Source organism: Myotis myotis, unplaced genomic scaffold (assembly GCF_014108235.1).
Source record: "Myotis myotis isolate mMyoMyo1 unplaced genomic scaffold, mMyoMyo1.p scaffold_m19_p_14, whole genome shotgun sequence".
NCBI lineage: Eukaryota > Metazoa > Chordata > Mammalia > Chiroptera > Vespertilionidae > Myotis > Myotis myotis.
The window spans coordinates 18,639,978-18,667,305 of NW_023416318.1; the positions used below are offsets into that span (position 1 = coordinate 18,639,978).

At 37.8% G+C, this 27,328-nt stretch overlaps 2 protein-coding genes across 4 annotated transcripts in view; one reads left to right on the forward strand and one right to left on the reverse strand.

The window, feature by feature from the left end:
* Positions 1-204: 204 nt before the first annotated feature.
* MDH1 (malate dehydrogenase 1) lies at positions 205-19,014 on the reverse strand. The gene is made up of 9 exons (XM_036334389.1): positions 18,857-19,014; positions 13,638-13,736; positions 12,977-13,073; positions 10,768-10,943; positions 8,548-8,670; positions 2,952-3,128; positions 2,351-2,464; positions 1,414-1,503; positions 205-547 (listed from the first exon to the last, which is right to left on the reverse strand). Exons 1-9 carry the CDS (start codon positions 18,857-18,859, stop codon positions 422-424), a joined length of 1,005 nt encoding a protein of 334 aa, XP_036190282.1. The 5' UTR covers positions 18,860-19,014; the 3' UTR covers positions 205-421.
* Positions 19,015-19,181: 167 nt separating this feature from the next.
* Positions 19,182-27,328, forward strand: part of LOC118668947 (WD repeat containing planar cell polarity effector) — a 244,340-nt gene continuing 236,193 nt past the window's right edge. For 2 of the 3 annotated variants that reach the window (XM_036334387.1, XM_036334385.1), the window contains exon 1: positions 19,182-19,671. The gene's annotated coding sequence lies outside the window, so the exon portion shown is untranslated. The remainder of the gene's footprint in view (positions 19,672-27,328) is intronic. The other variant, XM_036334388.1, reaches the window with a different exon arrangement.

Below are 27,328 nucleotides of genomic sequence, written 5' to 3' on the forward strand. Positions count from 1 at the left end.
ATTGATTCATTATCAAAGACTGACTTTTCTGTTCTATTTAAATATAAAAGAATTATGCCTTGCCTTGTGACATTTTTCATCTTTATTGCCTTCCTCTGGCTTAAAAAAAAGTCACAACCCCTTCAGCAAGCTAGGAAACATACAAGTTTGTTTTCTGAATGAATAGAAACAAAATATTAGTTAAAAATTAGAGTCTGAATCATCTTCACTTGAATATATATTTTATTTAGGATGTTGCAACACTAACACCATGTTAATAAACCGTCACAAATTTGTACCGAGAAGCACACAATCTTTAAAATGTGCTGTTTTTTCACAAGTGATTTAAGTATAGCATTATTATTACTTGGTACTAGAGTCAAAGACGACTTTTAGCTTCTTCAGCTTTGGGGTATCTAGTAACATCGAAATGATTGTCTAGTCAGGCAGAGGAAAGAAATTCAAAAGCAGTTTCTTTTTCTTCTGATAGTTCCTTTGCAGTAAGATCCATCTTCTCACGTGAGAAATCATTGATAGGGAGACCTTCAACAATCTTCCATGTCTTATTCTGTTTGAAAATAATTGCAAATAAGAGATTTACAATTACTGATCCTCTAGCAAGTAACAACTTAGTTTGAACTTCAATCTGTTTTAAAGTCTGATTCTAAAGAAGCAAATCAAAACCCAGATCTTAATTGACAGATAATTTTGATACAAACTCAACACTTGATTTTAAAACTTACTGTCTGTAGAAAAATTGTTTAAATGAGGATTAATTAGCAGACAAAAAAACTAATGATTTTATAATTGTAATAAACAGCAACAATATTGAGAACTTTTGTAGGTATCCAATATTAGAGGCATAACAAAATATGTCAGGTGGGAGGAGTTGAATCTTGCTTTCCAGATTAATTTCAGTCTTTTATTGATCTGAAGTTGTGCTTTATACGACTTTAAAGCTGAGAACATTTTCTAATTTAGTAAAGGAACAATTTTCTAGATTACATTATGCCATCCTATATAATAAAAGCCTAATGTGCAAATTGACCAAACAGCAGAAAGACCAGTGGAAGGACCAGTCACTATGATGCACACTGACCACCAGGGGGCAGACCCTCAATGCAGGAGCTGCCCCCAGCCCGCAGGCCTCAGGCCAGCCAAGATGGGAGCCCCCAATTGTCCCACAAAGGAAGGCAACTGGTAGAGGGGTGGGAGTGGGGAGTCTGGAGGGCGGGGCTGGCGAGTGGCTGGCCAGGCACCGCCCACTTGCTGCTCTCCCCCCTCACCCAGTCGCCCCACAGATTGGCCCTGCCAGCCAGGCCTAGGGACCCTATCCATGCACAAATTTTGTGCATTGGGCCTCTAATTATTAATAAAAACATACAATTACTTTCCCAGTAGGGAAAAGGGGGAAATAATTCCCAAATATCTTACCTTGATTGTAACAGGGAACGAGTACAGCAGATCATCGGGAACACCGTAGGAGTTGCCGTCAGAGATAATGCCCATGGACACGAACTCTCCCTGAAAAAACAACAATTTTTACATTCTCATGGTGCTTAGGAATTAGTTTATATAACCAACTAATACATGGACTAATGAAATTAAAACAGGTGACACATTCTTTTTTTTTTTTTTTTTTAATATATTTTATTGATTTTTTACAGAGAGGAAAGGAGAGAGATAGAGAGTTAGAAACATCGATGAGAGAGAAACATCGACCAGCTGCCTCCTGCACATCTCCCACCGGGGATGTGCCCGCAACCCTGGTACATGCCCTTGACCGGAATCGAACCTGGGACCTTTCAGTCCGCAGGCCGACGCTCTATCCACTGAGCCAAACCGGTTTCGGCGACACATTCTTACTATATGCATAACTTCATTACTGTATAAGGAAACATCACCAGGCACTTCTATGACAGGGTAACTTTCTTGGATATTATCTCATTCCACTCTTCCAATCAATGTATGAAGTAGGTCCAAGAAACAAAATCCTCATTTCATAAATGATGAAACTATGACCCAATATAGGCTTTAAGATGGAAAAATGTCTCCCCTACCATGTGTGCTAAGTACTTTATAAATATGTGTGTGTGTGTGTGTGTGTGTGTGTGTGTGTGTGTATATATATATATATATACACACACACATATATATATAAATAATCATCTCACTTATCCCTTACAACCCATGTAAAAGATGACAAGACAGCTCAGAAAGGTTAGATAACTTCTCCAGGGTTACTCAGCTAGTGGACAGCTAAGCCAGGATATGAACCTAACCTGCCTGACTGCTAAGGTTATGTGCTTGCACATTACAGCATAGAGGACAAAAGTGAAAGAAAGGCCTGTGCAAACCACTGAGTCCTCACCTCTGGGGTCCCAAACCAGATGTCCCTGATGTGGTCACAGATGGCTTTCGCAGCAGACATCGCACTGGAGAGTTTTCGAGCCTTGATGACAGCAGCGCCACGCTGCTGCACAGTCTGGGTAGAGTAGACAAAGACAGCAGTGTTACTTGATCATGACAGCAGCATTTTCCTCAATTCCAAACTGATCCTGGGGTGAAAGACTGCAACCATAGCTTAATGTGTCCCCTCCAAAATCAGGCAACTACCCAATGTTGGCCTTACTAACCCATTTTAGTTATAAGTACCAGTCTTGTTAAAAAAGAGAAAACTACAAATCTCCACAGAGAGTTTACCATATTTCATTCAAAAAATTTGATCTCTGTATAAAGATAACCAGATGACTATCAATGCTGGCTACCACACAACAGATTAGATCAGAATGGATCATGACTGGCGTAGTAGGACCCCAAAACGAAGTGTGCAGTCATTAGACAACTGAAGAAGACCTGCTCTCCTTGTGTCCCTCCCTCCCCCGAGCCCTGGAGCACAGCAGGCCAGTAATGTGGCGTCTCTCAGAGTTCTTTATGCTTGGCTGTTATGCAAGCTCCCAGATTTTTCTTACTGTGATGAATTCTCCCTTGAGCCAGCTGTCATTTTTCAGAGCTTCATAAACACCAACTTCCTTTCCTTGCAGTTTCACTTTGGCATGGTTGACATCTGGATACTGAGTTGAAGAATGGTTTCCCCAGATAATGACATTCTTTACATCCTCAGAAGTCACACCAAGTTTAAGAGCAATCTAGTTAAACAGAAAACAAATACATTACTTATATAAAGCTTTTCATTTCAAACTGTGACCTGTTTGTTTAGGAGTAGAGAGCATCATACAGTTTGTGGTTAACTTATTAGTATAGTGGGTTTATCAAATATAAAACACAAAGCAAGAAGTGAATATTGCTTGAATATGTAAATGTGACCCTAGTTTTGTTGTTATTACTTACTTAGAGACTTGCCTTAGCACTTCTGAGCAATTAGGTATTTAGAAAGTTTCTATTTGGCTGAAATGTTTATTATACACCAAATATAAATGAACTAATTTTCAAAAATTCCTAAATACGAAAATTTTACAGTTGGAAGGGACTTAGATGAACAAAGTCTGACTGTCCTGGTTTTACAGACTAGGAAACTGAAGGAAAAGAGTTTAAAATAACAAAATGCTAAAATTATAAACAGATGTAACAATCTCTAGCTGTAAGTTCAGAAAGCACTTTAGAATCCCATAGGCCTTGTGGTTACATGAACATCAATTATATAGTACAGTGACCACAGAAAGGGCTTAAAAGTTATGTTTTGAAAGATTTAAGTAAAACCAGTTGTTTGATTTCCCTGATAAGGTAATATGCAGAAAAAACATTATGGTTAGTTATGTGCATAATTTGTTCCTAATTAGACAGAAGAATTTATGATGAACCAGAAAGAAATGTTGCAAAAAGGAATTTTTAAAAGCTGATGTGTTAGGGTGACACTGGGGGTGATTTTTCTTTCCTTATTATAATCATGGGAGAAAAAAAACAGTTGTGTCAGAGTCCATAGCTTTTGAATATTAAATAATAGCAGCACTGCATCAAAGTTCCTTTTGAGCATTAACCATATAAGAAAGGGAAAACACTCTCGTATTTTAAAGAAATTTTAAAAACAAGGATGGTAATAGCCCCAGACTGGAAACAACCCCAAAGTCTTTGAAGAACAGTTAAACAAACGGTGGAACCTCCACACAATGAAAGAAACAGAGTAAATGGAAAGTAAGTGTAAGTGGAACATACAACAACTTGGATGGATATTAAAGGCATTAAACTGAGTGAATAAAAGCTAATCTCAAAAGATTACTTGCCCCATGATTCCATTTTTGTAACATTCTCAAAATGGCAGAGTTACAGAGATGAGAACAGATAAAGGTTTTCTGTGTTTTTAGGAGTTCTTTTGTGGGTTATGGGACAGTTCTGTGTTTTGACTATGGTGGTTATTTATAGTAATCTATATATATGATTAAAGGTCATAGAATCATTCATAAAGACATACAAAAAGGTAAGCACGGCAGAAATCTGAGTAACTCGTTAGCGGTAATGTGTGTAGTCTAGTCAATTTCCTGCTTTAATAATGCAATAGAGTTATGTAAGATGGCACCACTGAGTAAAGCCCGTGATAGGTACATGGGATTCTCTGTACTATTTTTGCAACTTCTTCTGCGTCTATAATTATTCCAAAATTAGAAAGTAAAAAACAATAAAAACAACACAAACAATTAACCAAACAACAAAATAAGGATGAAAAAGGCCATTACCTAAAATGTTTGCAATGACTTTACTCATCTCACGCTAATTTACTAAGTTAAGAAGTAAATTGTTTTTACTTTCATTATGACCCTTAAAATAAGTTGAGACTGCTTTGAAGAGATGTTTTTTTAAATATATTTTTATTGATTTCAGAGAGGATGGGAAAGGGTGAGACAGAAACATGAATGAGATAATCATTGATTGGCTGCCTCCTGCACACCCCCTACTGGGGATTGAGCCCACAACCAGGCACGTGCCCTTGACTGGAATAGAACCTGGGACCCTTAAGTCCATAGGCCGATGCTCTATTCACTGAGTCAAACCAGCTAGGGCTTTAAAAATATTTTTTAATTGATTGATTTTAGAGACAGAGAGGAAGGCGGGAGGGAGAGAACGGGAGGGGGCGAGAGAGAGAGACACCAATTGGTTACCTTCTGGAGACTGAACCCAAAACCCAGGTACGTGCCCTGACCGGCAACCTTTTGGTGCATAAGACAACACTCAACCAACTGAGCCATTCTAGATGGGCTCATTGGTTGATTCTTATATGTGCCCTGACTGGGGATCGAACTCACAACCCTGGCATATCAGGACGATACTCTAACACTAACCTACCCCACTAGTGCAAGGAGCCTGTTTTCTTAAATCTTAAAATAGTTAGATAATTTTAAGAATTAACTTAAAATCCTTATGGATTTTTTACTTTTTAAATTACTTCTGATCTAAACCCTGCTTCATCTAGAGTTCTGCAAGTATTACTATCATATCAGTCTTCACGAATTAGCTGGATGGCTGGTTTCTGGGGTACCCAGCTACTGACCTGCTTCCTGGCTGGGGTAGAGTGGTGTGCCATGCAATGAGTACCATTTTCTCTGTGTGCCATGATCTGAAAGGACTTGGGACGAACTGCCCTATTTATATTTAGCTGTCATTGTAGAGAAAAAGGAAAATTTATACCTGGGCAAGTAACCCAAGATGTATATTCTCAAGAACTCAGAACATTCTGTTGAATGTCAGCTTCAGCTGCTCCGAAGTACAGTGAAGACCCACTGCCTCTAGGCCCCTCCTCCCCACAGGAGGCTCCTCTTGCTTCTTCTGCCCTGTTGCCTACCCGCCTCTTGTTCTTTTGATCTCTTGAGTTAATCCACTTCTGTCAGGACAGCAAAGTCCAGTACTTGGCACCCAGCAGATGTAAATTCTGAATATCATTCATGTCATGTCAGAGCTGGTTTAAATTAACACGTATGCAGGACAGCAGTTTCTTGTTCCCTTACACACTTTTGTACCTGCCACACAGATCTATTAAATAGTTTTTTACTAATTCTCCAGCCCTAGCAATTTTCTTCCTCTGATGCCAGCTAACTGGTTTCACTGCCAAATTACCTTGTCAGCAGACACATAAGCAGTTCTGGGTTGCAAATACACAGGGGAGTTCTGCAGGTGATAAACAACTGCTGGCAAGCTAAGTCCTCTGAATTCCAAAACAAATCATGTATGACTAGTAACCATTCACGTAAGAAAAATTCCTCTTTGGGTTTGTTATTTGTCACTGGATTAAAGAAGAAACTGATTCTTCAGAAACTTTCTAAAAGTCGTCACTGTCTGTGCCAGGCTGGCATGCTGAACACTTGCCAAAAGTTAAAGTTTGATGAGACAGCTTCTTCTTCCCTCTTTCCTCATTCAGACTTTCACCCCTACAAGGAAAATGGTTTCAGGCACTGGGACAAAGTGTCACTCAGTAGTACCTTTGGAAGCAGTATTTTCCAGAGCCTGCCTCCATCAAGGCCTCAGGTGAAACAGCAAAGATGGGAAATTTGTTGGTGGTGTCATTTTACCTTTATCTCCTTTTTACAATGAAATTAAGTAACCATCCAGAATCTACAACGGCAACACCTATATCTTTTCCTTAAGTGTGAAAGAGTCCATGTTCTATAGTGCCCAAATTAGAGGCCCTGCCACTCTTCTGGGCTAGTGTCTATAGTACCCGAATCCCCTGCCTCCAGTCATTCAAATGCCTATTCCCTCCCAGCACCAGACTCTGGCTAAATAATAAGGAAAAGGACCCAACCCACAGCCTAAATCTTCTCAGGAATTATTTGCAATTTAAGTCTGTTATCCAAGAACCTTCTAAATTAACTGGAATATTCAGGGAGATATTTCTGAGGTATGGCTCTTCTCAACTCTTGCATATATCCCTCTTAATAATACTAAAAATTAATAGCAGCCAACCTTTATTGAGTTTTACAATGTGACAGGCACCACCACAAGGGCTTAACATAGATCTTATCTCATTTTACCCATATAACTACTCTGAGATAGATACAATTATTATTCAATTTTATGGCTTGAATATACTTTCTCAAGATGACACAGCTAGTAAGTTGACGTAGGTCACTTGATCCCATTATGTAAGAATACACACAAGGGTTTGAACTTAGGCAAATCGAGGTGGCACCATCATTTATTAGCTATATGACTTTAAGCAGGTTCCCTGACTTTCCTGGGCTTCAGGTTTCTTATCTGTAAAATAGTGATAATAATGGATATTTCATATGGTTCCTATAAGAATTAAATGGTTGTGAGGGGATGGGTGGGAGCAGGGTGGAGGGGGCCCATGAGGGATAAAGAGGGAACATCTATAATACTTTCAACAATAAATATAAAATTTTAAAAAAGAATCAAATGGCAAATTACATGTAAAATATTTAGCTTAGAGTAGAAGTTTAACAAATTATCTTCTCTTTCCCTGGTCTGAAAGATCAATTCTCAGCATACAGTAGACCTCACATCATCTTTTGGTAAAAATAGTTTTCTTGAAACTAAACAAAGTTGTCTTCTCTAGAAGAGGACTACACTCACACACCTACCTGGCAGTGATGACCTGTGGATAAGGAGGGATGGCCAGAAAATGACTGGGGAAGAGAAAGAGCTTATGTCCCAGAACTAGAATTTTGCCACGACTTCTAGGCACCAGCATCGTCTAGATCTGAGAAAGCCCAGGAAACCAGCACAGATGCGTGGCTTGGCCTTTAATTTTTAAAAAAGCTATGGCTAATACCCAGGTTACTGGCCCCTTGGCATAATGTAAGGCTCCAAGGGGTAAGAAAAAAATGATAATTAAAACTTAGCGAAGTAGTGAAAAGTAGGAAATTTTATGGAAACATATAAATATTAAAAAGACATAAAATTAAAAATGAGAATATAAAATTAACAATTAAAAATCTGAACTTGATTGCTTGGTTATAGGGGAAAAGGAAGCAGAACCACCCAAATACATAAAGCTAAAGATTTCATTTTACAATCTCCTCTATATCTGACAAAAAACAAAACAAAACCCTAAATATGTACCATTATGTGAATTATCTGTACTAGTGAATACTTTTAACCACTATCTTAAGAGGACATTAGCAACAACATTTAATTATAGGTAGCAAATGAGATATACTTGAGAAAATTAAGTAGGAAGTTCAGCTCTGGTCTTTATAAGACCAGATTTAAAGACTCCCTAACAAATTGGAATAGCTTCCTACTAAGCAAAAACAACAAAAAAGCACAAACTAAGCTTCATCGCCTTTAAAAGTGAAAGAAAAGCCCGGCCAGGTGTGGCTCAGTGGTTGAGCATCGACCTATGAACCAGAAGATCACGGGTCCATTCCCGGTCAGCATACAGGCCTGGACTGCAGCTCGCTCCCCAGTGTGTGGTGTACAGGAGGCAGCAGGTTAATGATTCTCTCCCATCACTGATGTTTCTATCTTTCTCTCCCTCTCCCTTCCTTTCTGAAATTAATAAAAATATATTTTAAAAAATATAAAAAAACAAAAAGTGAGAGAAAAAGGTTTTATAAAGTTGAACATTCATGAGACTTTAAAAGGCATTTTTCTTACCTGAGCTTTAGCTCGGTTATGATCCAAACGAGTCAAGCAACTGAAGTTCTCCTTGGGGATGGATGGTGCCGACTTAGAGGCAGTCAGGCAGTTGGTATTGGCTGGGTTTCCCACCACGATGACCTAGGATATAACCCATTACAGCCGTTATAGACCATATTCTGCTTAACTAAACTGTCTCAGCATGACTGACAAACGTGTAACATGTTGCCTTTGTATCAAGTTTGTGCCAGCTAAATATGTAGTTAACAGTTTAGCTTCTTGTAGGTTTCTATCCTCCCTTCTGAAAACTTTTCCCCCCCTTGTTAGGATACCCTGTGACTACTGAAAACATTTCTTTAATAAAACCACCATTATATATATAAGTCACTTTTCAGGTAGCGCTGCTGTCCAAGATCTAAGGTACCTGTCTTTCTGTTTTGTTTTGTGCCAAAATAGACAGCATTTATCTACCTGTCATAAAGAAAAAGTAATCTGAGGCTCTATCTCTGAGTTTGATTTATTGATAAAATTTTCCTTCTTATAAAAGTAGTCCAAGAAAGAAATTCTACTCAAGCAGTTTACTTTCGGACAATGATGTTTTTATGAATGAAAAGTGTTTTTCAATCTTGCTAATCCTATAAATTAATGGAGATATTTGCCAAAATACAGATTTCCAAGTCCCATCCATTCTACATCTACTAAATCAATCTTTAGGAAAAAGCATTTTAGGCTTTTTTTTTTTTTTTTAAATAGGGGAGACATGGGATATAATGAATTACAATACAGTATAGGAAAATGTATACAGGGACTTTTAAGTTTTAAAAATCTCTAATGAAATGATCATTTTTAAAAACAGTGGCCTGACTGGTGTGGCTCAGTGGTTGAGCATCAATCTATGAACCAGGAGGTCATGGTTCGATTCCTGGTCAGGGCACATGCCCTGATTACAGACTCGATCCTCAGTAGGGGGTGTGCAGGAGGCAGCTGATCAATGATTCTCTCTTATCATTGATGTTTCTTTCTCTTTCTCCCTCTCCCTTCCTTTCTGAAATATATATATATATATAAAAACCAAAACTGTGAAATAATATCAAACTTAAAGAAAAGATGAAAGTATATTAAAGAGACTAACTCCCACATCTCCTTTACCCAGATGCTCTAATTTGCTCTATTTCTCTCCCTCTCTTTACCCCATCCCCATCCCTTAGTGTTTTATTTTTGGCCCACTTGAGAGTAAGCTGCAGACATGATATCTTATGCCCCTAAGTATTCCATATCAGTGTGTATGTCCCCCAAAAGGACACTTGGCTGAAGGGCGACTACTGTGCAAATAGTACTACAACTCCAAGCAGCCTAGATTTTAGCAATCCAAACAACCTTATAATTTTATGAACCAATGTCACCCCAATAAATTAAATTAAAAAACAAACAAACAAAACAAATAACCTTGTAATTTTTTACTAAGAGGTCTTTGGATTTCTACTCAGCTCATCTCTATTATTTTCTGCTAATGATTACAGAAAATAAAAGTTAATTACTTAAAATGAAGTCTACAGAAAGCAAACAATCAGATGTCTATGAAGTATTATAATAGAATATTATAACTCGCAACTTTAAAAATCTTGTAAATTTATTTTACCTTTCTCTGAAGTCAGAATACAGAAGTAGTAGTATATCAAAATCCACAAAACCTCTAACCAGCAAGCCTTCTGCTGCTGGTAAAAGGAGGCTTCCTTGCAATATCAAGACAAATTTAGGAACTAAAATAGTTTGATCATAAGGAGAACAGAAAGTCATACTGACTCAACTCCTCGAGACAAGCATATCACAGAATGGAGAAAATCTGAGCATTCAGAAGCTACCATCTCCTATTGCTAAGAACGCAGTTTACAGCCACCTCCCTCTACAATCACACACAACCCAAATGTCTGAACAAATATTCCCAGTTAAAAGGCACCAGAAAATTCTATGCCTTGTGGATTTATAAAATAATATTAAAGTTACAAGTAACAGTAATAGGCAAAATATTTTCAAGCACCTCTAAATACAGACTTCTACACCATCAGAGGAAAACCCAGAAAGGGAGAGCTTGTCAAGCAAAACTCTGTATCTGTATTTACTGGCTATTGCATAGACTGGGGGTGGGAAGCAAATAATTTTGTTGAACTTAAATGCTGAGAGCAGAAGTTTCAAATGCTAATAATGAAAAGCCCTATCAAATACTACTGCACTGGTCACCTTAACTGACTTCTTGGCATATTTGTCCAAGGCGGCACCCTGGGATTTGAAGATTTTCACATTAGCCTTGAGTAAATCTTTCCTCTCCATGCCATCCCTTCTTGGCATGGAGCCCACAAGAATAGCCACATCCAAGTCTTTGAAGGCAACCTCTTCTTTATCCGTTGCGATGACATCTGTGAACAACATGGCAATAAATATGCAAATACTTAAACACCAAAGTCTGAGGTTTTCTTTTTCATATTGAATCTATCCAGTAACTCCTTCACTCTGTAGCAAATGTTTCTTTTACATGTCACATTGATAAAAAGTTTTAGGGGCCTAAGAAAGACAATTTAGAATTCAACAATAACACCAGCAGAAATGTCAATGTTTATTTTATTTTCCTATGTCAATAATTATCTCAATTTCAAAAATTATGATACAAAGGTATAGTATGATAACTTTCAAGGCAACATTTGTTATTCAGGCTAATAATCACAGATAACACAAAAAAAGAAATTAATTCACCTAATCTGTAAGTTAAAATTACTTTAAGTATTAAAAGTAATTAAAAAGGTCATGACTAGAGTTATTGACTGAATGTTTGTGTCCTCCACAAAATCCCTATGTTGAAACTAGCCCTCCTGTGATGGCATTAAGAGGTGAGGCCTTTGGAAGGTGATAAGGTCATGAGGGTGAAGCCTTCACGAACGGGATTAGTGTCCTTAGCACTGCCCCATCCCTTTCACCATGCAGGGCGGTGAGAAGATGGCCATCTATGACCCAAGAATTGGGCTCTCACCAGACACCCAACCTGCTGGCTCTTTGCTCCCTGACTTCCCAGCCTCCAGAGCTGTGAGAAATAAGTTTCTGTAGTTTAAAAACCTCTCAGTCTATAGTATTTTTGTTAAAACAGCCCAAATGGACTAAGACAACCAGTATTAAGCATACATTTTTAGATTAGTGAACACTTGTCACAGTTAGGCTGCTAGAAGCCCCTAAATAGGTATATGTATGAACTCTAGATAGAGAAAAATAAATCCATCTTTTTCCCAGCCATACATTTTTATTTGCTGAGCCTTCCCTTCCTGTCATACTCACAGTTGAGCAAGGACAAGCTGACTGTAACCTGGGCCCATTAGAGAGCAGAAGGAACTCATCAGAGAAAGGAATAAAAATGGGAAAAAAGCAACAGAGGAAGTTGATTTGTAAACAGGTGAAGAAAGGGAGCCAGTTGAATAGCTTGGGTAGGGTAATGTACTTTCTTATATAATTGTGCAACCTAATGATTTAGATGGCAGTATCCTTTCTAATAAATGTTTATTGAACATATACATGAATTCTGAACATGGCTTCCTTGGGTATATATTTTGCTTTGTGCAAACTTTTAGAAGAGTATTATTAATTAAATCCTCATCAAAAGAAAAAGATCATGATAAAGGTAAAGCTAAACAGTCAAATTAGTTTATGATTTGACTTAATATTTTAATAAACCTTTCAATCAAATTGAAGATTTCTGTCTTACATTTATATAATAGTTCAGTGATTCTCAAAGGCTCTTTCTTATCAGAACCTTTGTGGACTTTTTCAAACTATGTAGTAGATGATTATAACAATTTATACTATGTCTCATCAGATGACTGGCAGATGGGATGGGACTATCTATATATGAGGGATCAACCCATTTCCAGCCACATAGCAGCATATGGCTCTGGAAGACGGGAGTTAAAAAAAATAACAACACAGTGCAGACAATTTCAGGTGTACAACCCTTGTGCAATACTATAGTTAATTAGTAAAATCTATAATAATTAAAGTATAATATGCTAATTAGACCTGACGTCCTTCTGGACGAAGCTGGGGCTGCGAGGGAAGCCGGATCCCAGGTGCCAGAGGGAAGCCAGCAGCCAGGGAAGGAAGGCCTACTCTTGCACGAATTTCATGCATCAGGCCTCTAGTAAGTTATATATAAGCATGGTGGATAAAAGTATAGTCTTTTACTTTACACTGGTTATTTCCCGCTTTTACCCTTATTTATTCTTGGTATATAATTATACTTACTTATTTTTGATATACATCTTACCAAGTAGTTGAAATTTTAGAAACAAAACCAAATGACGTTTATGAAATAATTTCTAATTGACAGGTTAACAAAAATCTGAAATCTAGTTTTGAAAGACATAAAATACTAAAAAAAAATCCCTCTCTCTTCCACTCTCTAACATACCTTTCAGGAGGGGAAGGGCACAATCTTGCAGTTCCATTAGGACACCGTCCAGGACACCCATCATGGGAGTGATATCCAACAGCACAAGAATTATAGGCTGTCAAATAAATAGCAAGTTCAGTATCTGTCAGTGTAGGTTATGTCATTTAGTCACAAAAAAAGACCTTTTAAAAAGTTTTTGCTTATTTGTTGTGTATATGTGTATAATTCCCACTAATTAGTCATAATTATTTTAGGTCAGGTATCTAGTATGATGCCACTTTTGGAAAAATGAATGCTATAAAACCAGCAATGGCTGCTAACAGATATAGTAAGAGGAATCACTAATACTGAATTTTAAAGGAGAGATACATGGAATACATAAATACATGGACGAAATATCAAACTGAAGTGACATGGCACCTGTATCTGTAGATCTGATTTGAGTTTATGAAAAGCTAAGTATAGTATTTGGCATGAAGGAAGAATTCACTATCCATGGATGAAGAAAATGGATAAATGAACACTTTAGAATGTATAAATACACATTTATAGCAGTGTGCCTAGTACATTAATTGGGATTACCCATTCTTTCACCATTTAAAACTTTCTTTGCACTACATAAATGCAGGGCTTTATTGACAATCTTTTTAGTTTAAGATTTATAGGCAGTTGCCCTTACCTGATCTTTACCAAAGACAGATCCATTTCCGATACTGTACAGCAGCGAATATGCGATTTGACCAGCTGCTCCAGTCACAAGGACTCTGACTGGTTCAGGCTGTAATGAAAGAGACCCATTAACATCTTATTAAAAAGTGCTATTTTACCCTAAAGATATTCAGGAGTTTCTCTATAGTAAGACAACAACATACTTTAAAAGTTAATGCAAAATTTTAAAGTCTCTTTGTGTGTGGATTAGTAGAAAACTAACTTATCCCAGACCTGTCCCAGGAAATTCAGTGTACACAAATTAGCTAAGCAACTTCTTGAACCTATGTCCTTTGGCTGCATATTTAGGTGGCATCATTTAACTCTTACTGTTATACTGGATTTACTTACGTAATCTCATCCATCTTTTAAAGGACATTTTACCACTAAAATAGGCCTACCAATGTTGAAGTGCATTATGTGGTGATAAAAACCCTGGCGGCCATTAGAACCCTACATATTCTCTTACGTAAATAACTCCCCACTTATATCTGCTCAACAGAATCTTTTACACCAGGAAAAGGAGTGACAGTGGTTAAAATTTTCCATTCACAATGAGCCTAAAAGTTTTAATAAAATTATTAATTATGATTCAACTTATCTACTTGGTAGAGGAAAAAGAAGCCTTTATTTTTTGAGAAAAATGAGAAAATAATAACATCTTAATTATTAGTATAATAAGTTTTAATATTAAATAACAACAGCAACATGTAATGACAGTTGACCTGATTCCAGAGGGAAATGAATTTTAAAAGGGAGGAAGGGGGAAAAGTACAAAGAGCACACCTGTTACAAGAGAGAAGTTGCTTTATAGACCTCAACAGACCCCAAACAAAATAGGAACATGTGTACAAAAACAACTAATATTCAAAGTGATGATCCCAAGTCATGAAAATAAATTAAGCTCAGAGAAAATAAAGCTCAAAGAATTAAAAAGAGAAATAGTTCTATTAAAAAGACCTAACAAAAATGTTTGGAAACAATGGGTAAGTTTAAGTAGATGGAAAGTTCAATCATGTGGATTATTCCTTTGACAATGCTGGGTAAATGGACGTCTACTTGACACCTCTATTTCTACTTGTATGAGAGAAGTGGCCTACTGACTGGGATAGAAGCATTTGATTTTTTTTAATATTTAGAATTCCCTCTTTCAGAGGAGACATGCCTCTGGGATGGGAGGAGACTACCACCTTGAAGAATCTTTCTAACTTTCCAACCCTCACCTCTGAAGTTCAGGAAATAAGGGCCAAGTTGTAGAGAAATGAATCTGATCATAGCAGACTATGAGTGCAATCTCTTCCTCAAACATGTGACCAGGATGGGAATGGAAAAAAAGGAGAAAACTATGGAGGTTTCTCCCTGACTTCCCGTGTCTCTTCCCCATCCATATCTAAATATAGAATACGATAATTCCCCAAATAAACAAATTTTAATGCAAACACACATCTATGTTCCCAAGTAGATTTTAGATTCATAAAGAACATTGTATATGGTTACTTTCTATAATATGGCATTCACATGTTTTTAATTTTGTCATTTCCCCTTCTCCACTTGGAGTGGGTGAGAAAAAGGGAGTAAGAAATTATTCCTCTTCCCTCTTTAGAATGCAAACTCCTTAATGACCGGGGCCTTGTCTATTTTATTTATTGTTGTTTTCCAACTACCTAGAACAATGCCCTGAACACAACTGGAATGCAATTACTGAAGGAATAGCTGGATCTTGTAAAATTACTACCAAAAACTTGGAACTGTAAAATAATTGTTTGGAAGCAAACCTAACACACTTCAAAAAGGTATTTAAGATATTTTATTACTATATACTTTGGATACAGCATTGAGAAAGTTGGAAACTTAGTGACCACCGTAGTCCCTGGTATAGTTAGCAAAATTATTTTAGGTCACTAGTTCCAATGATATATATAGTCTTATAAATCAATGGATGAACTGTTCTCACTTCATTTATTAAGCAATATACCACTGAACCTCTATTATGTACCTGGTACTATTTTAGGCCAGAGGATTAGAGGCAGTAGATTGTAGTAAAGAGATGGCCTTTAGACTAGACTTCTGGATTCAAATCCTGACTCCACAACTCATTAGGTGTATCGTTATGTTCCTGGCAAGTTCCCTACAGTGAAATGGAGATAATAGCAGCTGCTTAACAAATAAAGTAGTTTTAAGGATTAAGAATTAACATACAAAGCATTAATAACAGTGTGTAGCAAGAGCTATAATTATAGATCTCTGTCGCCACAGACTTTTCCTTTAAGGACTCTCATAGCCTGTGGTTTCCTATTTACATGTCTGTTATTTTTTACTAGACTGTGAACCACTTCCACCCCCCACACTGGTCCATTTCAGACTGTGAACTGAAAGTGGTCCACCTTGGACTCAAATTTGTAGTCCATAGAGTGCTCAACAAATATTTGTTGACTGAATGAAAATAAGGATTAAGAAAACTATGAACACATACTACTTCAGTGCAAAGCAAGTTGGGATAAGAAATGAGGGGGAAGCCCTAGCTGGTTTGGCTCAATGGATACAACGTCAGCCTGCGGACTGAAGGGTCCCAGCTTCGATTCCAGCCAAGGGCACATGCCTGGGTTGTGGGCTCAATCCCCAGTAGGGGGCGTGCAGGCGGCAGCCAATCAATGATTCTCTCTCATCATTGATGTTTCTATCGCTCTCTCCCTCTCCCTTCCTCTCTAAAATCAATAAAATATATATTAAAAAAAAAAAAAAGAAAGAAATGAGGGGATAGTAAATATCACTATCTGTAAAGCTTAATCTCCCAGAAAGTCAGGCAGATGGTTATAACAGAATGATGCAATCAATTTTAGGTATTAATTTTAGCTATTAAAAAGATGTGTTCACAGTATCACAGTCCTTAGTGAAGGTTCTGTAGCCAACTAATGAACAGCTAGTAATTCGACCTCAGCAGTTACCTTCTTCTGTATCTTTGAGTAAATTATTTTCACAGGTAGGTAATTCCATCTTGTTAAGAGTAGCATGAAGCCTAGTTAGTGTCTGAATGTTTGATGATCAAAAGGGAAAGAACAAACTGCACATCTGTTTCTTTCTGCTCTTCGGAACATTACTGTTGAAAAGCAGGAGGGTGGGAGATTCCCGCGGACTTTTCACAAAGTTACAGTGTGAAGACAGGTTACTATTCTTTGCTTAGATATCTGGGCAGTTTGCCAAGATCCAAAGAAGAAATGTCTTTGCTCTTGGCAGGGCACTAATGACCTTCCTACAGATGCAGGCTCTGTCTACACATGTGTTCAAGTCTCACTTGTAAAGCTTGAATTTAAGTGTTCCTTCTGTTATTCTACAGAAACACCCATGTATTCTTTTGCTTTCTAATTTAAATATATTTCTGTAACATAAAAGACAAACAGTATTATTCTGATTTCTTCATATAGTTTATTCTTACTGTCACTTCCTATGGAGGAGGAATGCAAGCAAAGAATTGTCTCCTTTAAAAAAATTTTTGCTTTGAATAGCTTACAGAAGATGGCTCTTTTCTAGCCCAGTGATTGTTCATACACTCTCCTGCGAAGGCAAGGAGATTCTGAGTCATGTGAGAATTTGCTGTCAGTTTCGGCAACTGGACAGGAGGATTGGTCCTCATAGAGGTCTCTGTGTTACCTGGTGCTCAGTGACCTTCCAGGGGTGAGGCTGGCTTGATCTACCGCATAGCAAATCAACACAAGAATGGGGATTTAAGATCTCTCTGTGACCTTGGGAAAATCATTTGACCTCACCAGGCTATATTTTAAGATTAAAGAATCTCCAAATTCCCTTCCAATTCTAGAATTCCAATATTCTGAATTGCAAGGAATAAAGCTATCAGGTAATATAAATGCTGATACCATACTTTAGTTTATATTTGCAGCATGAGCTTGCACCTTCATCTAGAACCTCAGCTACTAAAAACAAAACTTCAGAATGACCTGCTAAGTATCTGTATGACACAATACGGTAAAATGGAAAGAGTGCGAGACCCTTGAAGGCAAACTGTTGTGTGACTTTGAGCAAACCACATTCTCTTTGGGGTTCAATAAACTCAATTTTAAGATCTGAAGTGGGGAGATTTGTCAAAATAACCTTTAAAAGGTCCCATCAATTTTAAAATTATAAAGTCTGAAGTTCTCTGATAATAAACCTCTGCTTTCTTGCCAAGATTAGGTCAGGAACCAATGAACCATTATTTAAATGATTAATGACGTTATTTGATGAAATAAGTAAGAAATCTAGGTTTAACTGAGAATTAGTAGCTGTCCCTACTTTTCAACTTGGTCTATCAATAGCATTTTCAGGTTCTGGAAAATTTCCAATTCATTCAAATATTTTCCCACACTCCCCACCCATTTCAGTATTTTGAGATAACGGAGGAAAAATAGTCTCAACTATAAATACAAGTACTGAAGCAATTTTTCAGTGTGATGTCAAATGTCACCTTCAAACAGCGGGCAGATCATTACTACGTCAGAGTTCCCTCACCATCCCCCCTTCTCCTTTCAGCAGAGACAAGGTTACTTGGTAATCTACGCATCCAGATCTTCATGACACGATGGTTAAGTTGTGTAACATTTAAAAGTAGTAGCTCTCGATTTCAAAACATACAGATCAGTAAAGAATATCTGCACCAGTTATTGGGCTACTGATGCTGTCACTGCAGCACGTCCCAGTATTACACAGGATCAATGAGCAGGTTTTAAATGACATTAAATTAGATATGGCTGAAACTCGTCTCCCGAAAGCGTAGATCGTAATCTGGAGCACCAGGTAAACACTATCTTTACAGTCGAGGGTCTTCGGCTTTCAAGGGCTTTCTGACAAAAGCCCTTAAAAACACTGTGGGCATAAGAGTAGAAAAAAGGTTAGGGAGCCCCCCCCCCCTCCCAGTATCAAACCCCATTTCTTGCTTGTAGACAATCCACCGCTTCATATTTTTGTACCCCCGCCATGCAGTAGGACTGAGATCACACCTTCCGGAGAACCCCCGCCCCAGGTGGAAACCAACCCCTTCCCAATTACTGGGTCACTGCGACAGTCCTCAGAAGATGAGTCGGGGTTTTCCAAAGGGCGCGAAGGACAGTGCTTTGCACAGCCATCCCCCAAAAGTCCTCCAAGCGCAAGAATCTCCACATAAGGGAATAAAGGCATAATCCAGGGGCCCACACTCACCATGATTGGAAACTGCGCGGACAATTCCAGCACCTGCACAATGAGACTCGGGGAGTCAGGTCACCTCTACGGTGGGGCCGAATGGGGAAGAGCGAGCGCCGAGAAAGAGAGAGAAAAGGCTCCGCTCCCGACCGCGGCGCCCTCTGGGAATTGTAGTTTAGGCTTCCCCGATTCCAGCGCAGTCTCCAACCGAATTTCTTCAGGTGTTGGACTACACTTCCCGAGGCCACAGTGACGTCTCACGCTCTTATCTCTGCGCTTCTCGCAGGTGGAAAAGTAGTCCCCGGGGGCGAGCCGCTGTGATTGGAGAACCGCGACCGGCGGATGGTTTGGGCAGCAGATGGTGGGAGGGGCGGCGTGCGTAAATGGAGGGAGTGGAGTCAGACCACTGAGCTACCTCATCCACACGTGCGCCCCTGAGACTTTATCCAACCCCCGAGGTCAATGTGGGAGGTAAAGAGACCTTCCGCTACGCACGGCCCCCCTCGACCCGGAAACACAATCTTTTAAAAAACTATTCACACTCTGGAGGGGCGGGAGGAATTGACGTGTCCGGAAGACTGGACGGCTTCTAGTGTTGCTAAGCGACGAGGCGGGGGAGTAAACGCATTCACCGGCCGCGGGGGGGAACCTGAGGAATCAGTGGCTGCAGCTGCTCGGAGATAGACCGAGTCGGCGCGCCGCGCCCTCCCGGGTCCTCCTTCCCTAGCCAGGGGACCCTGCGCCCCAGGGAGTGTCCGGCGACGAAGTGAGGGGTTTGCGGGACGCCCCGTCCGAGGCTCCGGAGCCACGCGTCTTCCCCACTCCGGAGGCAGGTGAGCCCGGGACGGAGGATAAGGGGTTTTCCTTTAAACTTTAGGGTCCGGGATGCAATTGTGCGCCGTCCAGCGTTCCCTTCTCTACCCGAGTGTTGATACATCGGGCGGATGCCGCTCGCCGGTCCTTCTCCGCTCAGAATTCCGTAGGGTCCCCTCTGTGCAGTTGTAAGATGCAACTCTTTTAAAGTTAAATGACAAAAACTGAACGCCTGGTTTGTGGGAGGTGAACCCCTCCGGTCCTGGAGCTCATGGTCCACGGATCTAACTTTTTCTCTACGCCCTTTGTGGATGTTGACAATTTTGCCCATTCTCTTTTGGAAACTTATGTTCTTTAAACCATCTTTACCTTAAAATGATGCCACACCTGCATTTCTGAGGAAAGCGTGGGAGTGGAATGGGAGACACTGATTGTTTCAGGCAGTCTCAGCTGGTGAGACAACTTAAGAGGTTTTCATTTATAATTAATGCTGCCCAAGAGAATTGCTGTGCTCGCTGAAACCCTGCTTCACGTGGATTTAAAAATGAAGACGTATTGTTCTGCAATAGCATGTATGTAATGAATATGAATGAAATATCTATACCAGATAACAGTATAACTTCTGGTTTTCCTTTATCGTTGGTAAATGAACTCCAAGTGGTGTCTTTCAGTTTTTTGTTCTTCAGTTTTGGAGGGTTTGCTGTTGTGGAAAAGAAAAATAATACCTTACTTTTCAACTTGATCTATCAATAGCATTTATGGCCGAATGACTCTCTCCCCTTGAATTGCTTTCAGACATACTTTTCTGGTTTTCCTCTATATGTTACTGCTTGCTTGCTCCCTCCCAGTGTTCCTTGCAAGTTCTTTTTACTTCTGACCTCTTAACACTGCAGTGCCTGTATTCTTTGCATGAGTTGCATGGTCGTGGTTTCAAACGCCACTTCTATGTCAGAAAACTCCCAACATGCAAACATATTCTTTAAGTTCCTGATTTTTAAAAAAAATAGGTTCTAGAACTGTGTTGCCCAAGACTGTAGAAGTGGTTTTTAAAATTTTAATTAACAAAAATGAACTAAAATTAAAAATCCATTTCATGAGTCACACTAACTACATTTCAAGTGCTCAGTAAGTAACCCGTGTGACAGAATGTGGAATATTTCCCTCATCACAGAAAGTTGTGTTGCACAGCTGCTAGAATTTAGTGGAAACAAGGCATCAACCAGAGCAGGAGCAGCTGCAACATGTTTTTGTTGGGGCATTTCTTTTGGCATGTGTTCCCGATAGAGTGCATAGCTGTTTCTGATACTGACTGACTACACAGGAAGAGCCCTGTCAAAGGCAAGAAAGAAACCCAATTCTTGTCGCAACCACTAACTTTTTATCGTGGAAGAACACATATTAGCAGTCTTTGTGTGTCAGTTTGAAAGAATGTTTACAAACAATACATTATCTTGGATCTTGAGCAAGCCCAAGTCTTCAGGAGGTTTGGGAAAGAAGAGTCATTCCCTGGGTAACACTGAGCATCATTTGTCCACTATTTTGGAATACCTTTGCCACTGGAAAAGCATGTGCTATACGTAGAGGCTTGAAATAGCGTGACAGGTGTAGACTCTATCAATAATGGGGGTTAGGAGAGAAATTCAGTTGGGTGTCTATATTTTAATGTGTGTAACATCCATGGTACAATGAATACCCTTTTTGTAGTCTGAGTTCAGTTAAGAAACAGAAATATAGGTTATTTGAAAATTGAATATGGTGAATTGTTAAGCAGAACAAGAGAAGGAGTGGTTAACTATTCAATGGAGTAAAAGAGCTCTCAGTCTAAGGGTCCAAGCAGTAGCAGATGCAAAGTGTAGTTTCTCCTTTTAGGATGTGGAAGCAAAATCCCGTGGGAGAGAGCTCTTCTTCCTAAAATACGGAAACAAACGTCTTCGGAAAGGGCATATCTGCCATGGCTACATGGTCTGTACAAGTGACCACTGTCAGGGGAGACTGGGACCTGAGGCCACAGCTGGAATCTGTCTCTTCCCAAAGCCCTTAGCTTTCATGTTGAATAATAATAATGGAGGGCCGGATTCTGGAAGGGAAGTGTCTCTGCTGCTACCTCCTTACAGGGTCATTCCATTGCCCTCTCTTAAGGTGGTAGAGGAGACATGTTTAGAGTCTCATTCCAGAGTCACAAAGCAGGGCAAAGGAAGGTAGATTTAGAGCTGAGAGATAATCACTTGATAATTGGCACACCCATACGCCCAACACCTAATTTCTACAACTGTTAGGCATTTTGCCATATTTACTTAATCATATATCTATATATCCTTTCATTCCTCAGCCTAATGATCACTCTTAGTTTTAAATTTTGGATTTAAAAGTTATCTACAAAACTAATTTTTGATTTTAAAAAATCACAGTAGTTGGGATGAGGATTGACTGGGAATGGGTATAAGGGAAATTTTTTGGTGACAATAATGTTCTATGCCTTGATAGGAATTTGGGTTACAGAGGCATAAGCATTTGTACAAATCTGCAAATGGTACACTTAAGATTTGTGCATTTCATGTTTGTAAATTTTAAGAACCATTAAAATTTAAACTCTAGTTAATGGTAGATATGATAAAGTATTTAGGGGTGACACATACTTATGCCTGCAACTTTCTTTGAAATTTATTAAAAATATAAGATGAATTGATGATGTATAGACAGGTGAATAGTTATGTACATAAAAAATAAAATATAGATAAAGCAAATATAGTAATAAGAGGAAATACTGTATAGTAAAATGTTAATTGTGCTAGGTGCTGTTCACTGTATAGTACTTTCAGTGTTTCTGTATCAATGATAAGATTGATAATTTCCTTGAGTTCAGAGACTGTCTTATACATTTGTATATACTTCATAGAACACAACATGATATCTTCACAGTGGGTATAAGCAAAATGCCTTTAAAATTTCCACTGTGGAAGTTGAAAAAATAATATCAGCTTAATGAACCTAATCAGTTTCAAACTTTCCTAGCTTAGCAGAAACTTTACAAATATAAATTAAACTAAATATTGGAAAATGATTGGAAGAAGTTGCAAAATACTGAGCATATTAATAACTTTATAGATATAATTGTACACTTTAATAAAATTTTATGTATTAAATTTTTGGTAAATACCTTATTATTAAATTATTTATCAAATCATTTAGTTAAATTATCAGGCTCAACCTTTAGTCAGGATTAAGCACAGTTTAGAATATAAAATATATACTTAGCGAAATTGTCTTTTGTTCCAGTATGATATATTATCTAGTATGCTTGGTTTGCCTGGAGAAGATTCAGTAATTGGCTCCATCTAAATGGACTTGCTGAGAACTGTAGATAGAGGCCCCCCAAATGGGCATAAATTTCATAATCTTGCTACAGGCCTTACAATTTATGTTGCAAAATGCTTATTATAAATTTAAGAAGTTGCAAACTGTCCCCCAAACATGGGATTGAGTGGGTAAGGATTGCCCTTCAAAGATTGCTTCTGAATCTAAATTCCCTGCTTCTTTTTTATTGAACATTTCAGTGCCTTAGTTCCCAAATCTGTTTTTGTAATACCCTCCCATATTTGCTGCTTAATTTTAAAGAATTGTGGCACATAGGGAATTTCATTATTTATGTGTCCAATTTAAAATATAGACCCTGGAAATGAATCAGGTTTTCATGACTGACAGCTGGGGTTTGTCATGTGACATCTTCCTTGGTCTGTCTAGTTCATATAAAAAGGACTTAAAATTAAGGGAGGTGTTATTTTTCTAGGCCCTCATAAATTTAATTATATTGTATTACATTTTACAAAAAGCATATATATATATATGTGTGTGTGTGTGTGTATAAGATTATAGTATCTAGTGAATACATATTGAACATATATATAATTTACTCTTGAAGTAGAATGAATATTATGCTCATTTTACAATTTAGGAAACTCATTTTCAAAGGTACAAGCTCTTCCAGCCATGCTTAGGAAACTAAGACCTTCTTATTCATTTTTTAAAACCACATATCCCCTCTCACATTTTTAAATTAACATTTAAAATGCATCATGTTTATACAGTTTTAAAGGTTCTAATTTTCAACCTACTATAAATTATTGAATTTTTAAACAAAACTGTCCTTCAAAAAATATCCAATGTAATCTAAATATCTTACTCTGACCATCCATTGAAAAATAGGTAAATATATTTTCTTTGACATTTAGAAGTAGAGGTTTCTATTCATCCTTAATCTCAAACTTCCAATACATTTCCCTGCATAATTTTATTTTACTTTAATAGATTTTCATACTAAAAAACTCTTTTATGATCATACTATCATCATTTTTATCACAAAAATATGAATATAAATTGAAATCAAATTTTTGTTTTTTTAATCTGTCACAGCTATAAGTGTAATGAACTTTGTATCATTACAATTCTTAGTGTAGACAATCTATCAAAACAAATACATTACAAATTTAGATACCTCCTCTCTCCTAACAGCTTCATATGCCTACCAGTGTGTTTTTTAGTTCCTACTTTCTTTTTGATAAACAGAATTTCCTCCTCTTTCTTGCAAGCTCACCTATTTTAAATTTACTGCAGAATTGTTAGAATAGTCACTTCTGACAGCAAATATATGGGTTTTCTATACCAAACAATGATCCGGTTTTCCTCAGACACCAACTGGATGTTCTACAATTTATTTCAATTCTGACTGTATGGGAGTTAGCAAGACCTCCAAGTTAAGGGCTCAGTCCCACAAGACTGCCATCATTTCAGAGCCATCACAAGTCCAGGTCTCCCTTTCCTTACTTCTTGACCAACTGGCTATAAATTGGAAGTTTCTATGATCCCACCTCAGGTTCAGTAATTTGCTAGAATGGCTCACAGAACTGAGAAAACAGTTTATTTGCTATTGCTGTTTTATCATAAAACGTATAACTCAGGAACAGCCAAGTGGAAGAGATGTATAGGGCAAGGCATGGGGGAGGGGTATGGAAACTTCCATGCTTTCTCTGGGCATGTCACCCTCCCAACACCTTGATGCGTTCAGAAACCCTTCAGTTCTCCAAACCCTGTAGTTGAGAAATTATCTCATTATGTCGGCATACTTGATTAAACCATTGGCCATTATTGATGAACTCACTCCCCAGCTGCTCTCTCCTCTTCAGAGACCCTGAGGTGCAGCTGAAAGTTCCAACTCTCTAATTAGACCTTGGTCTTTCTGGAGACTAGCACCCATCCTGCAGGTACCTAGGAGCACTTCAGCCAAGAGTCATCTCATACCGAAGGCACTCATCACTCAGGAAACGCCAAGAGTTTTAAATGTTCTTGTGCCAGAAACCAGGATGCAGATACACATTGCCCTCTAGGGCAGCGGTTCTCAACCTGTGGGTCACGACCCCTTTGGGAGTCGAACGACCCTTTCACAGGGGTCGCCTAAGACCATCGGAAAACACATATATAATTACATATTGTTTTTGTGATTAATCACTATGCTTTAATTATGTTCAATTTGTTACAATGAAAATACATCCTGCATATCAGATATTTACATTACGATTCATAACAGTAGCAAAATTACAGTTATGAAGTAGCAACGAAAATAATTTTATGGTTGGGGGTCACCACAACATGAGGAACTGTATTAAAGGGTCGCGGCATTAGGAAGGTGGGCAACCACTTAGGGAACCCACCCTCTCCCCCAGCCATACTGACAAGGGGCGCTGGCCACAGGATCTTCCAATGAAAAGGATTAATATGTGTTCTGAAAACCATGATTCTTCTCCAACTACCTGCCAGAGCAGAGCCTTACTTTGTCTTAGACAATGTAAGCTAATTGATTTACTTTGAGTTATTTTCAGAATATTAATATGTGACATTTATTTTGATTTATTTTAAATAATGGTAATGCTGAAAATTGGTATAAAACTAGGACAAGGATTTCAATAATTTAATATCTTGCATTATTCACTAAAAATATTGTGAAACCATGACTGTTAAGTCTGTTGTATGAATTTGGCCTGATTAAGTGGTATAAACGTAACTCAGAATATTTTCTTATAGTTTTATGTTATCACAGCATCATCATTTAGTATTATTCTTGAAAGAGCTATTCAGCACTTTGTGAATATCTGTGTAGACTAGCAGTTCGCATTTTCCAGAAGCCAGAACTAGACTTCCCACAATGTACAATTTGCCTTTGAAAATTTCCTGCATTGAGTATCAATTTTTCATGTATTCTTGTTATTTAATATGACTGAAATATTAATAATTGCTTAAAGTACAGTATTTCAGTTAATTCCATGTATAATTAAAAAATTTAAATACATTAACATTTCACAACATAGTCTGTGATCGGGATTAGGACTGTTTGTGTTTGCTGTTCAAATACTCAGTATAATATTTGATATTTGGATAAAATGCCGCTTTTCATATCAAGTATATTTGTTTAAAATTTTAGAGTGGATATACTAGGGATCTTGGAAAATTTGCATTTAACATAAAATTATTTGATTATTTTCAGATATTAAAAATACAGGGCAGTTGTTTGGACTCTCACAGGTTTCAGTGACCATTAGATTGTGCAGGTTTGCATCCTTTAATGATATGTTTCTTTTTCTGTCATAGATAAAACATTTGATCTCTAGGTCATGCTGGAAATGAGATAAAGGGAGGGAAAAGTTAGATGAGACATCCTCTCAATTATTTTTTAGAGAACATAAAACTATCCCGTTTCCTTTAAGCAGACACCCAAATGATTAACTTTATTTCACAAGAAGAAACACATCTTTATTTTAAAGTACAATACTTTCCTTGTACGTCGTGTGAATTCTTAACTGTGTTGGCATTTTAAAAGCTGTCTAACAGAACCAACTATTTCCAACAAGCCCAGGCCAGCCAGAACCACTTTAGAAGGGCACATAGACTCACTGAAGTTAAAACTACCACAAGGTAAGATTATTCAAGAGACATGAAGTCTGGCTTTTGACTTCAGGAAATATCACTTTGGAAATTGTTCTCTAGGTAGGATTAAATATGAAAGTTTGAAATATGCACTAAAATGAATTAAGTTACCATACTGAATAGAACTGATTACAAAGGAATTTTTAAAAAGCATTTTGGTTACTATTATTTGAAACTACTTTGAAATGCTTTAGAGTAAAAGCTTTAAAAGATCATGGTCTTTTCTGATTATGAAAATCTGATATTATTATTATTTTAAAATCTTTATTGTTATAAGTATTACATATGTCCCCCCCCCCATTGACCCCCTCTGGCCTGCCCCTGTGATTTTATTATTATAAGTTGATTATGAGAAAGCTATTCACTTGTGGTACGTATTCAATCTATGTCAAATAAAAAAGATAAAAATTGCTTAACTGCATGCCTATGAAAAGAAAATAAACTCTTAATGCCAAATTAATTGTGCTGTTCATTGTAATACACAACTAGGTGAGAGTTAAAATACAGAAGTCATGATTCATAGTTATTTTCTGGATTCTTAGTCTAATTGGTGGAAATAATTATCCATTTAATATTAGGATAGTTCTCAATTTTATACCGTCTATAGCATATATATGTGCATATACACATATGCACATTCTGTATGCTGTGTGCTATGTATGTGAATAGTAATGTAAGTTTATATATACTAAGTATTGTATA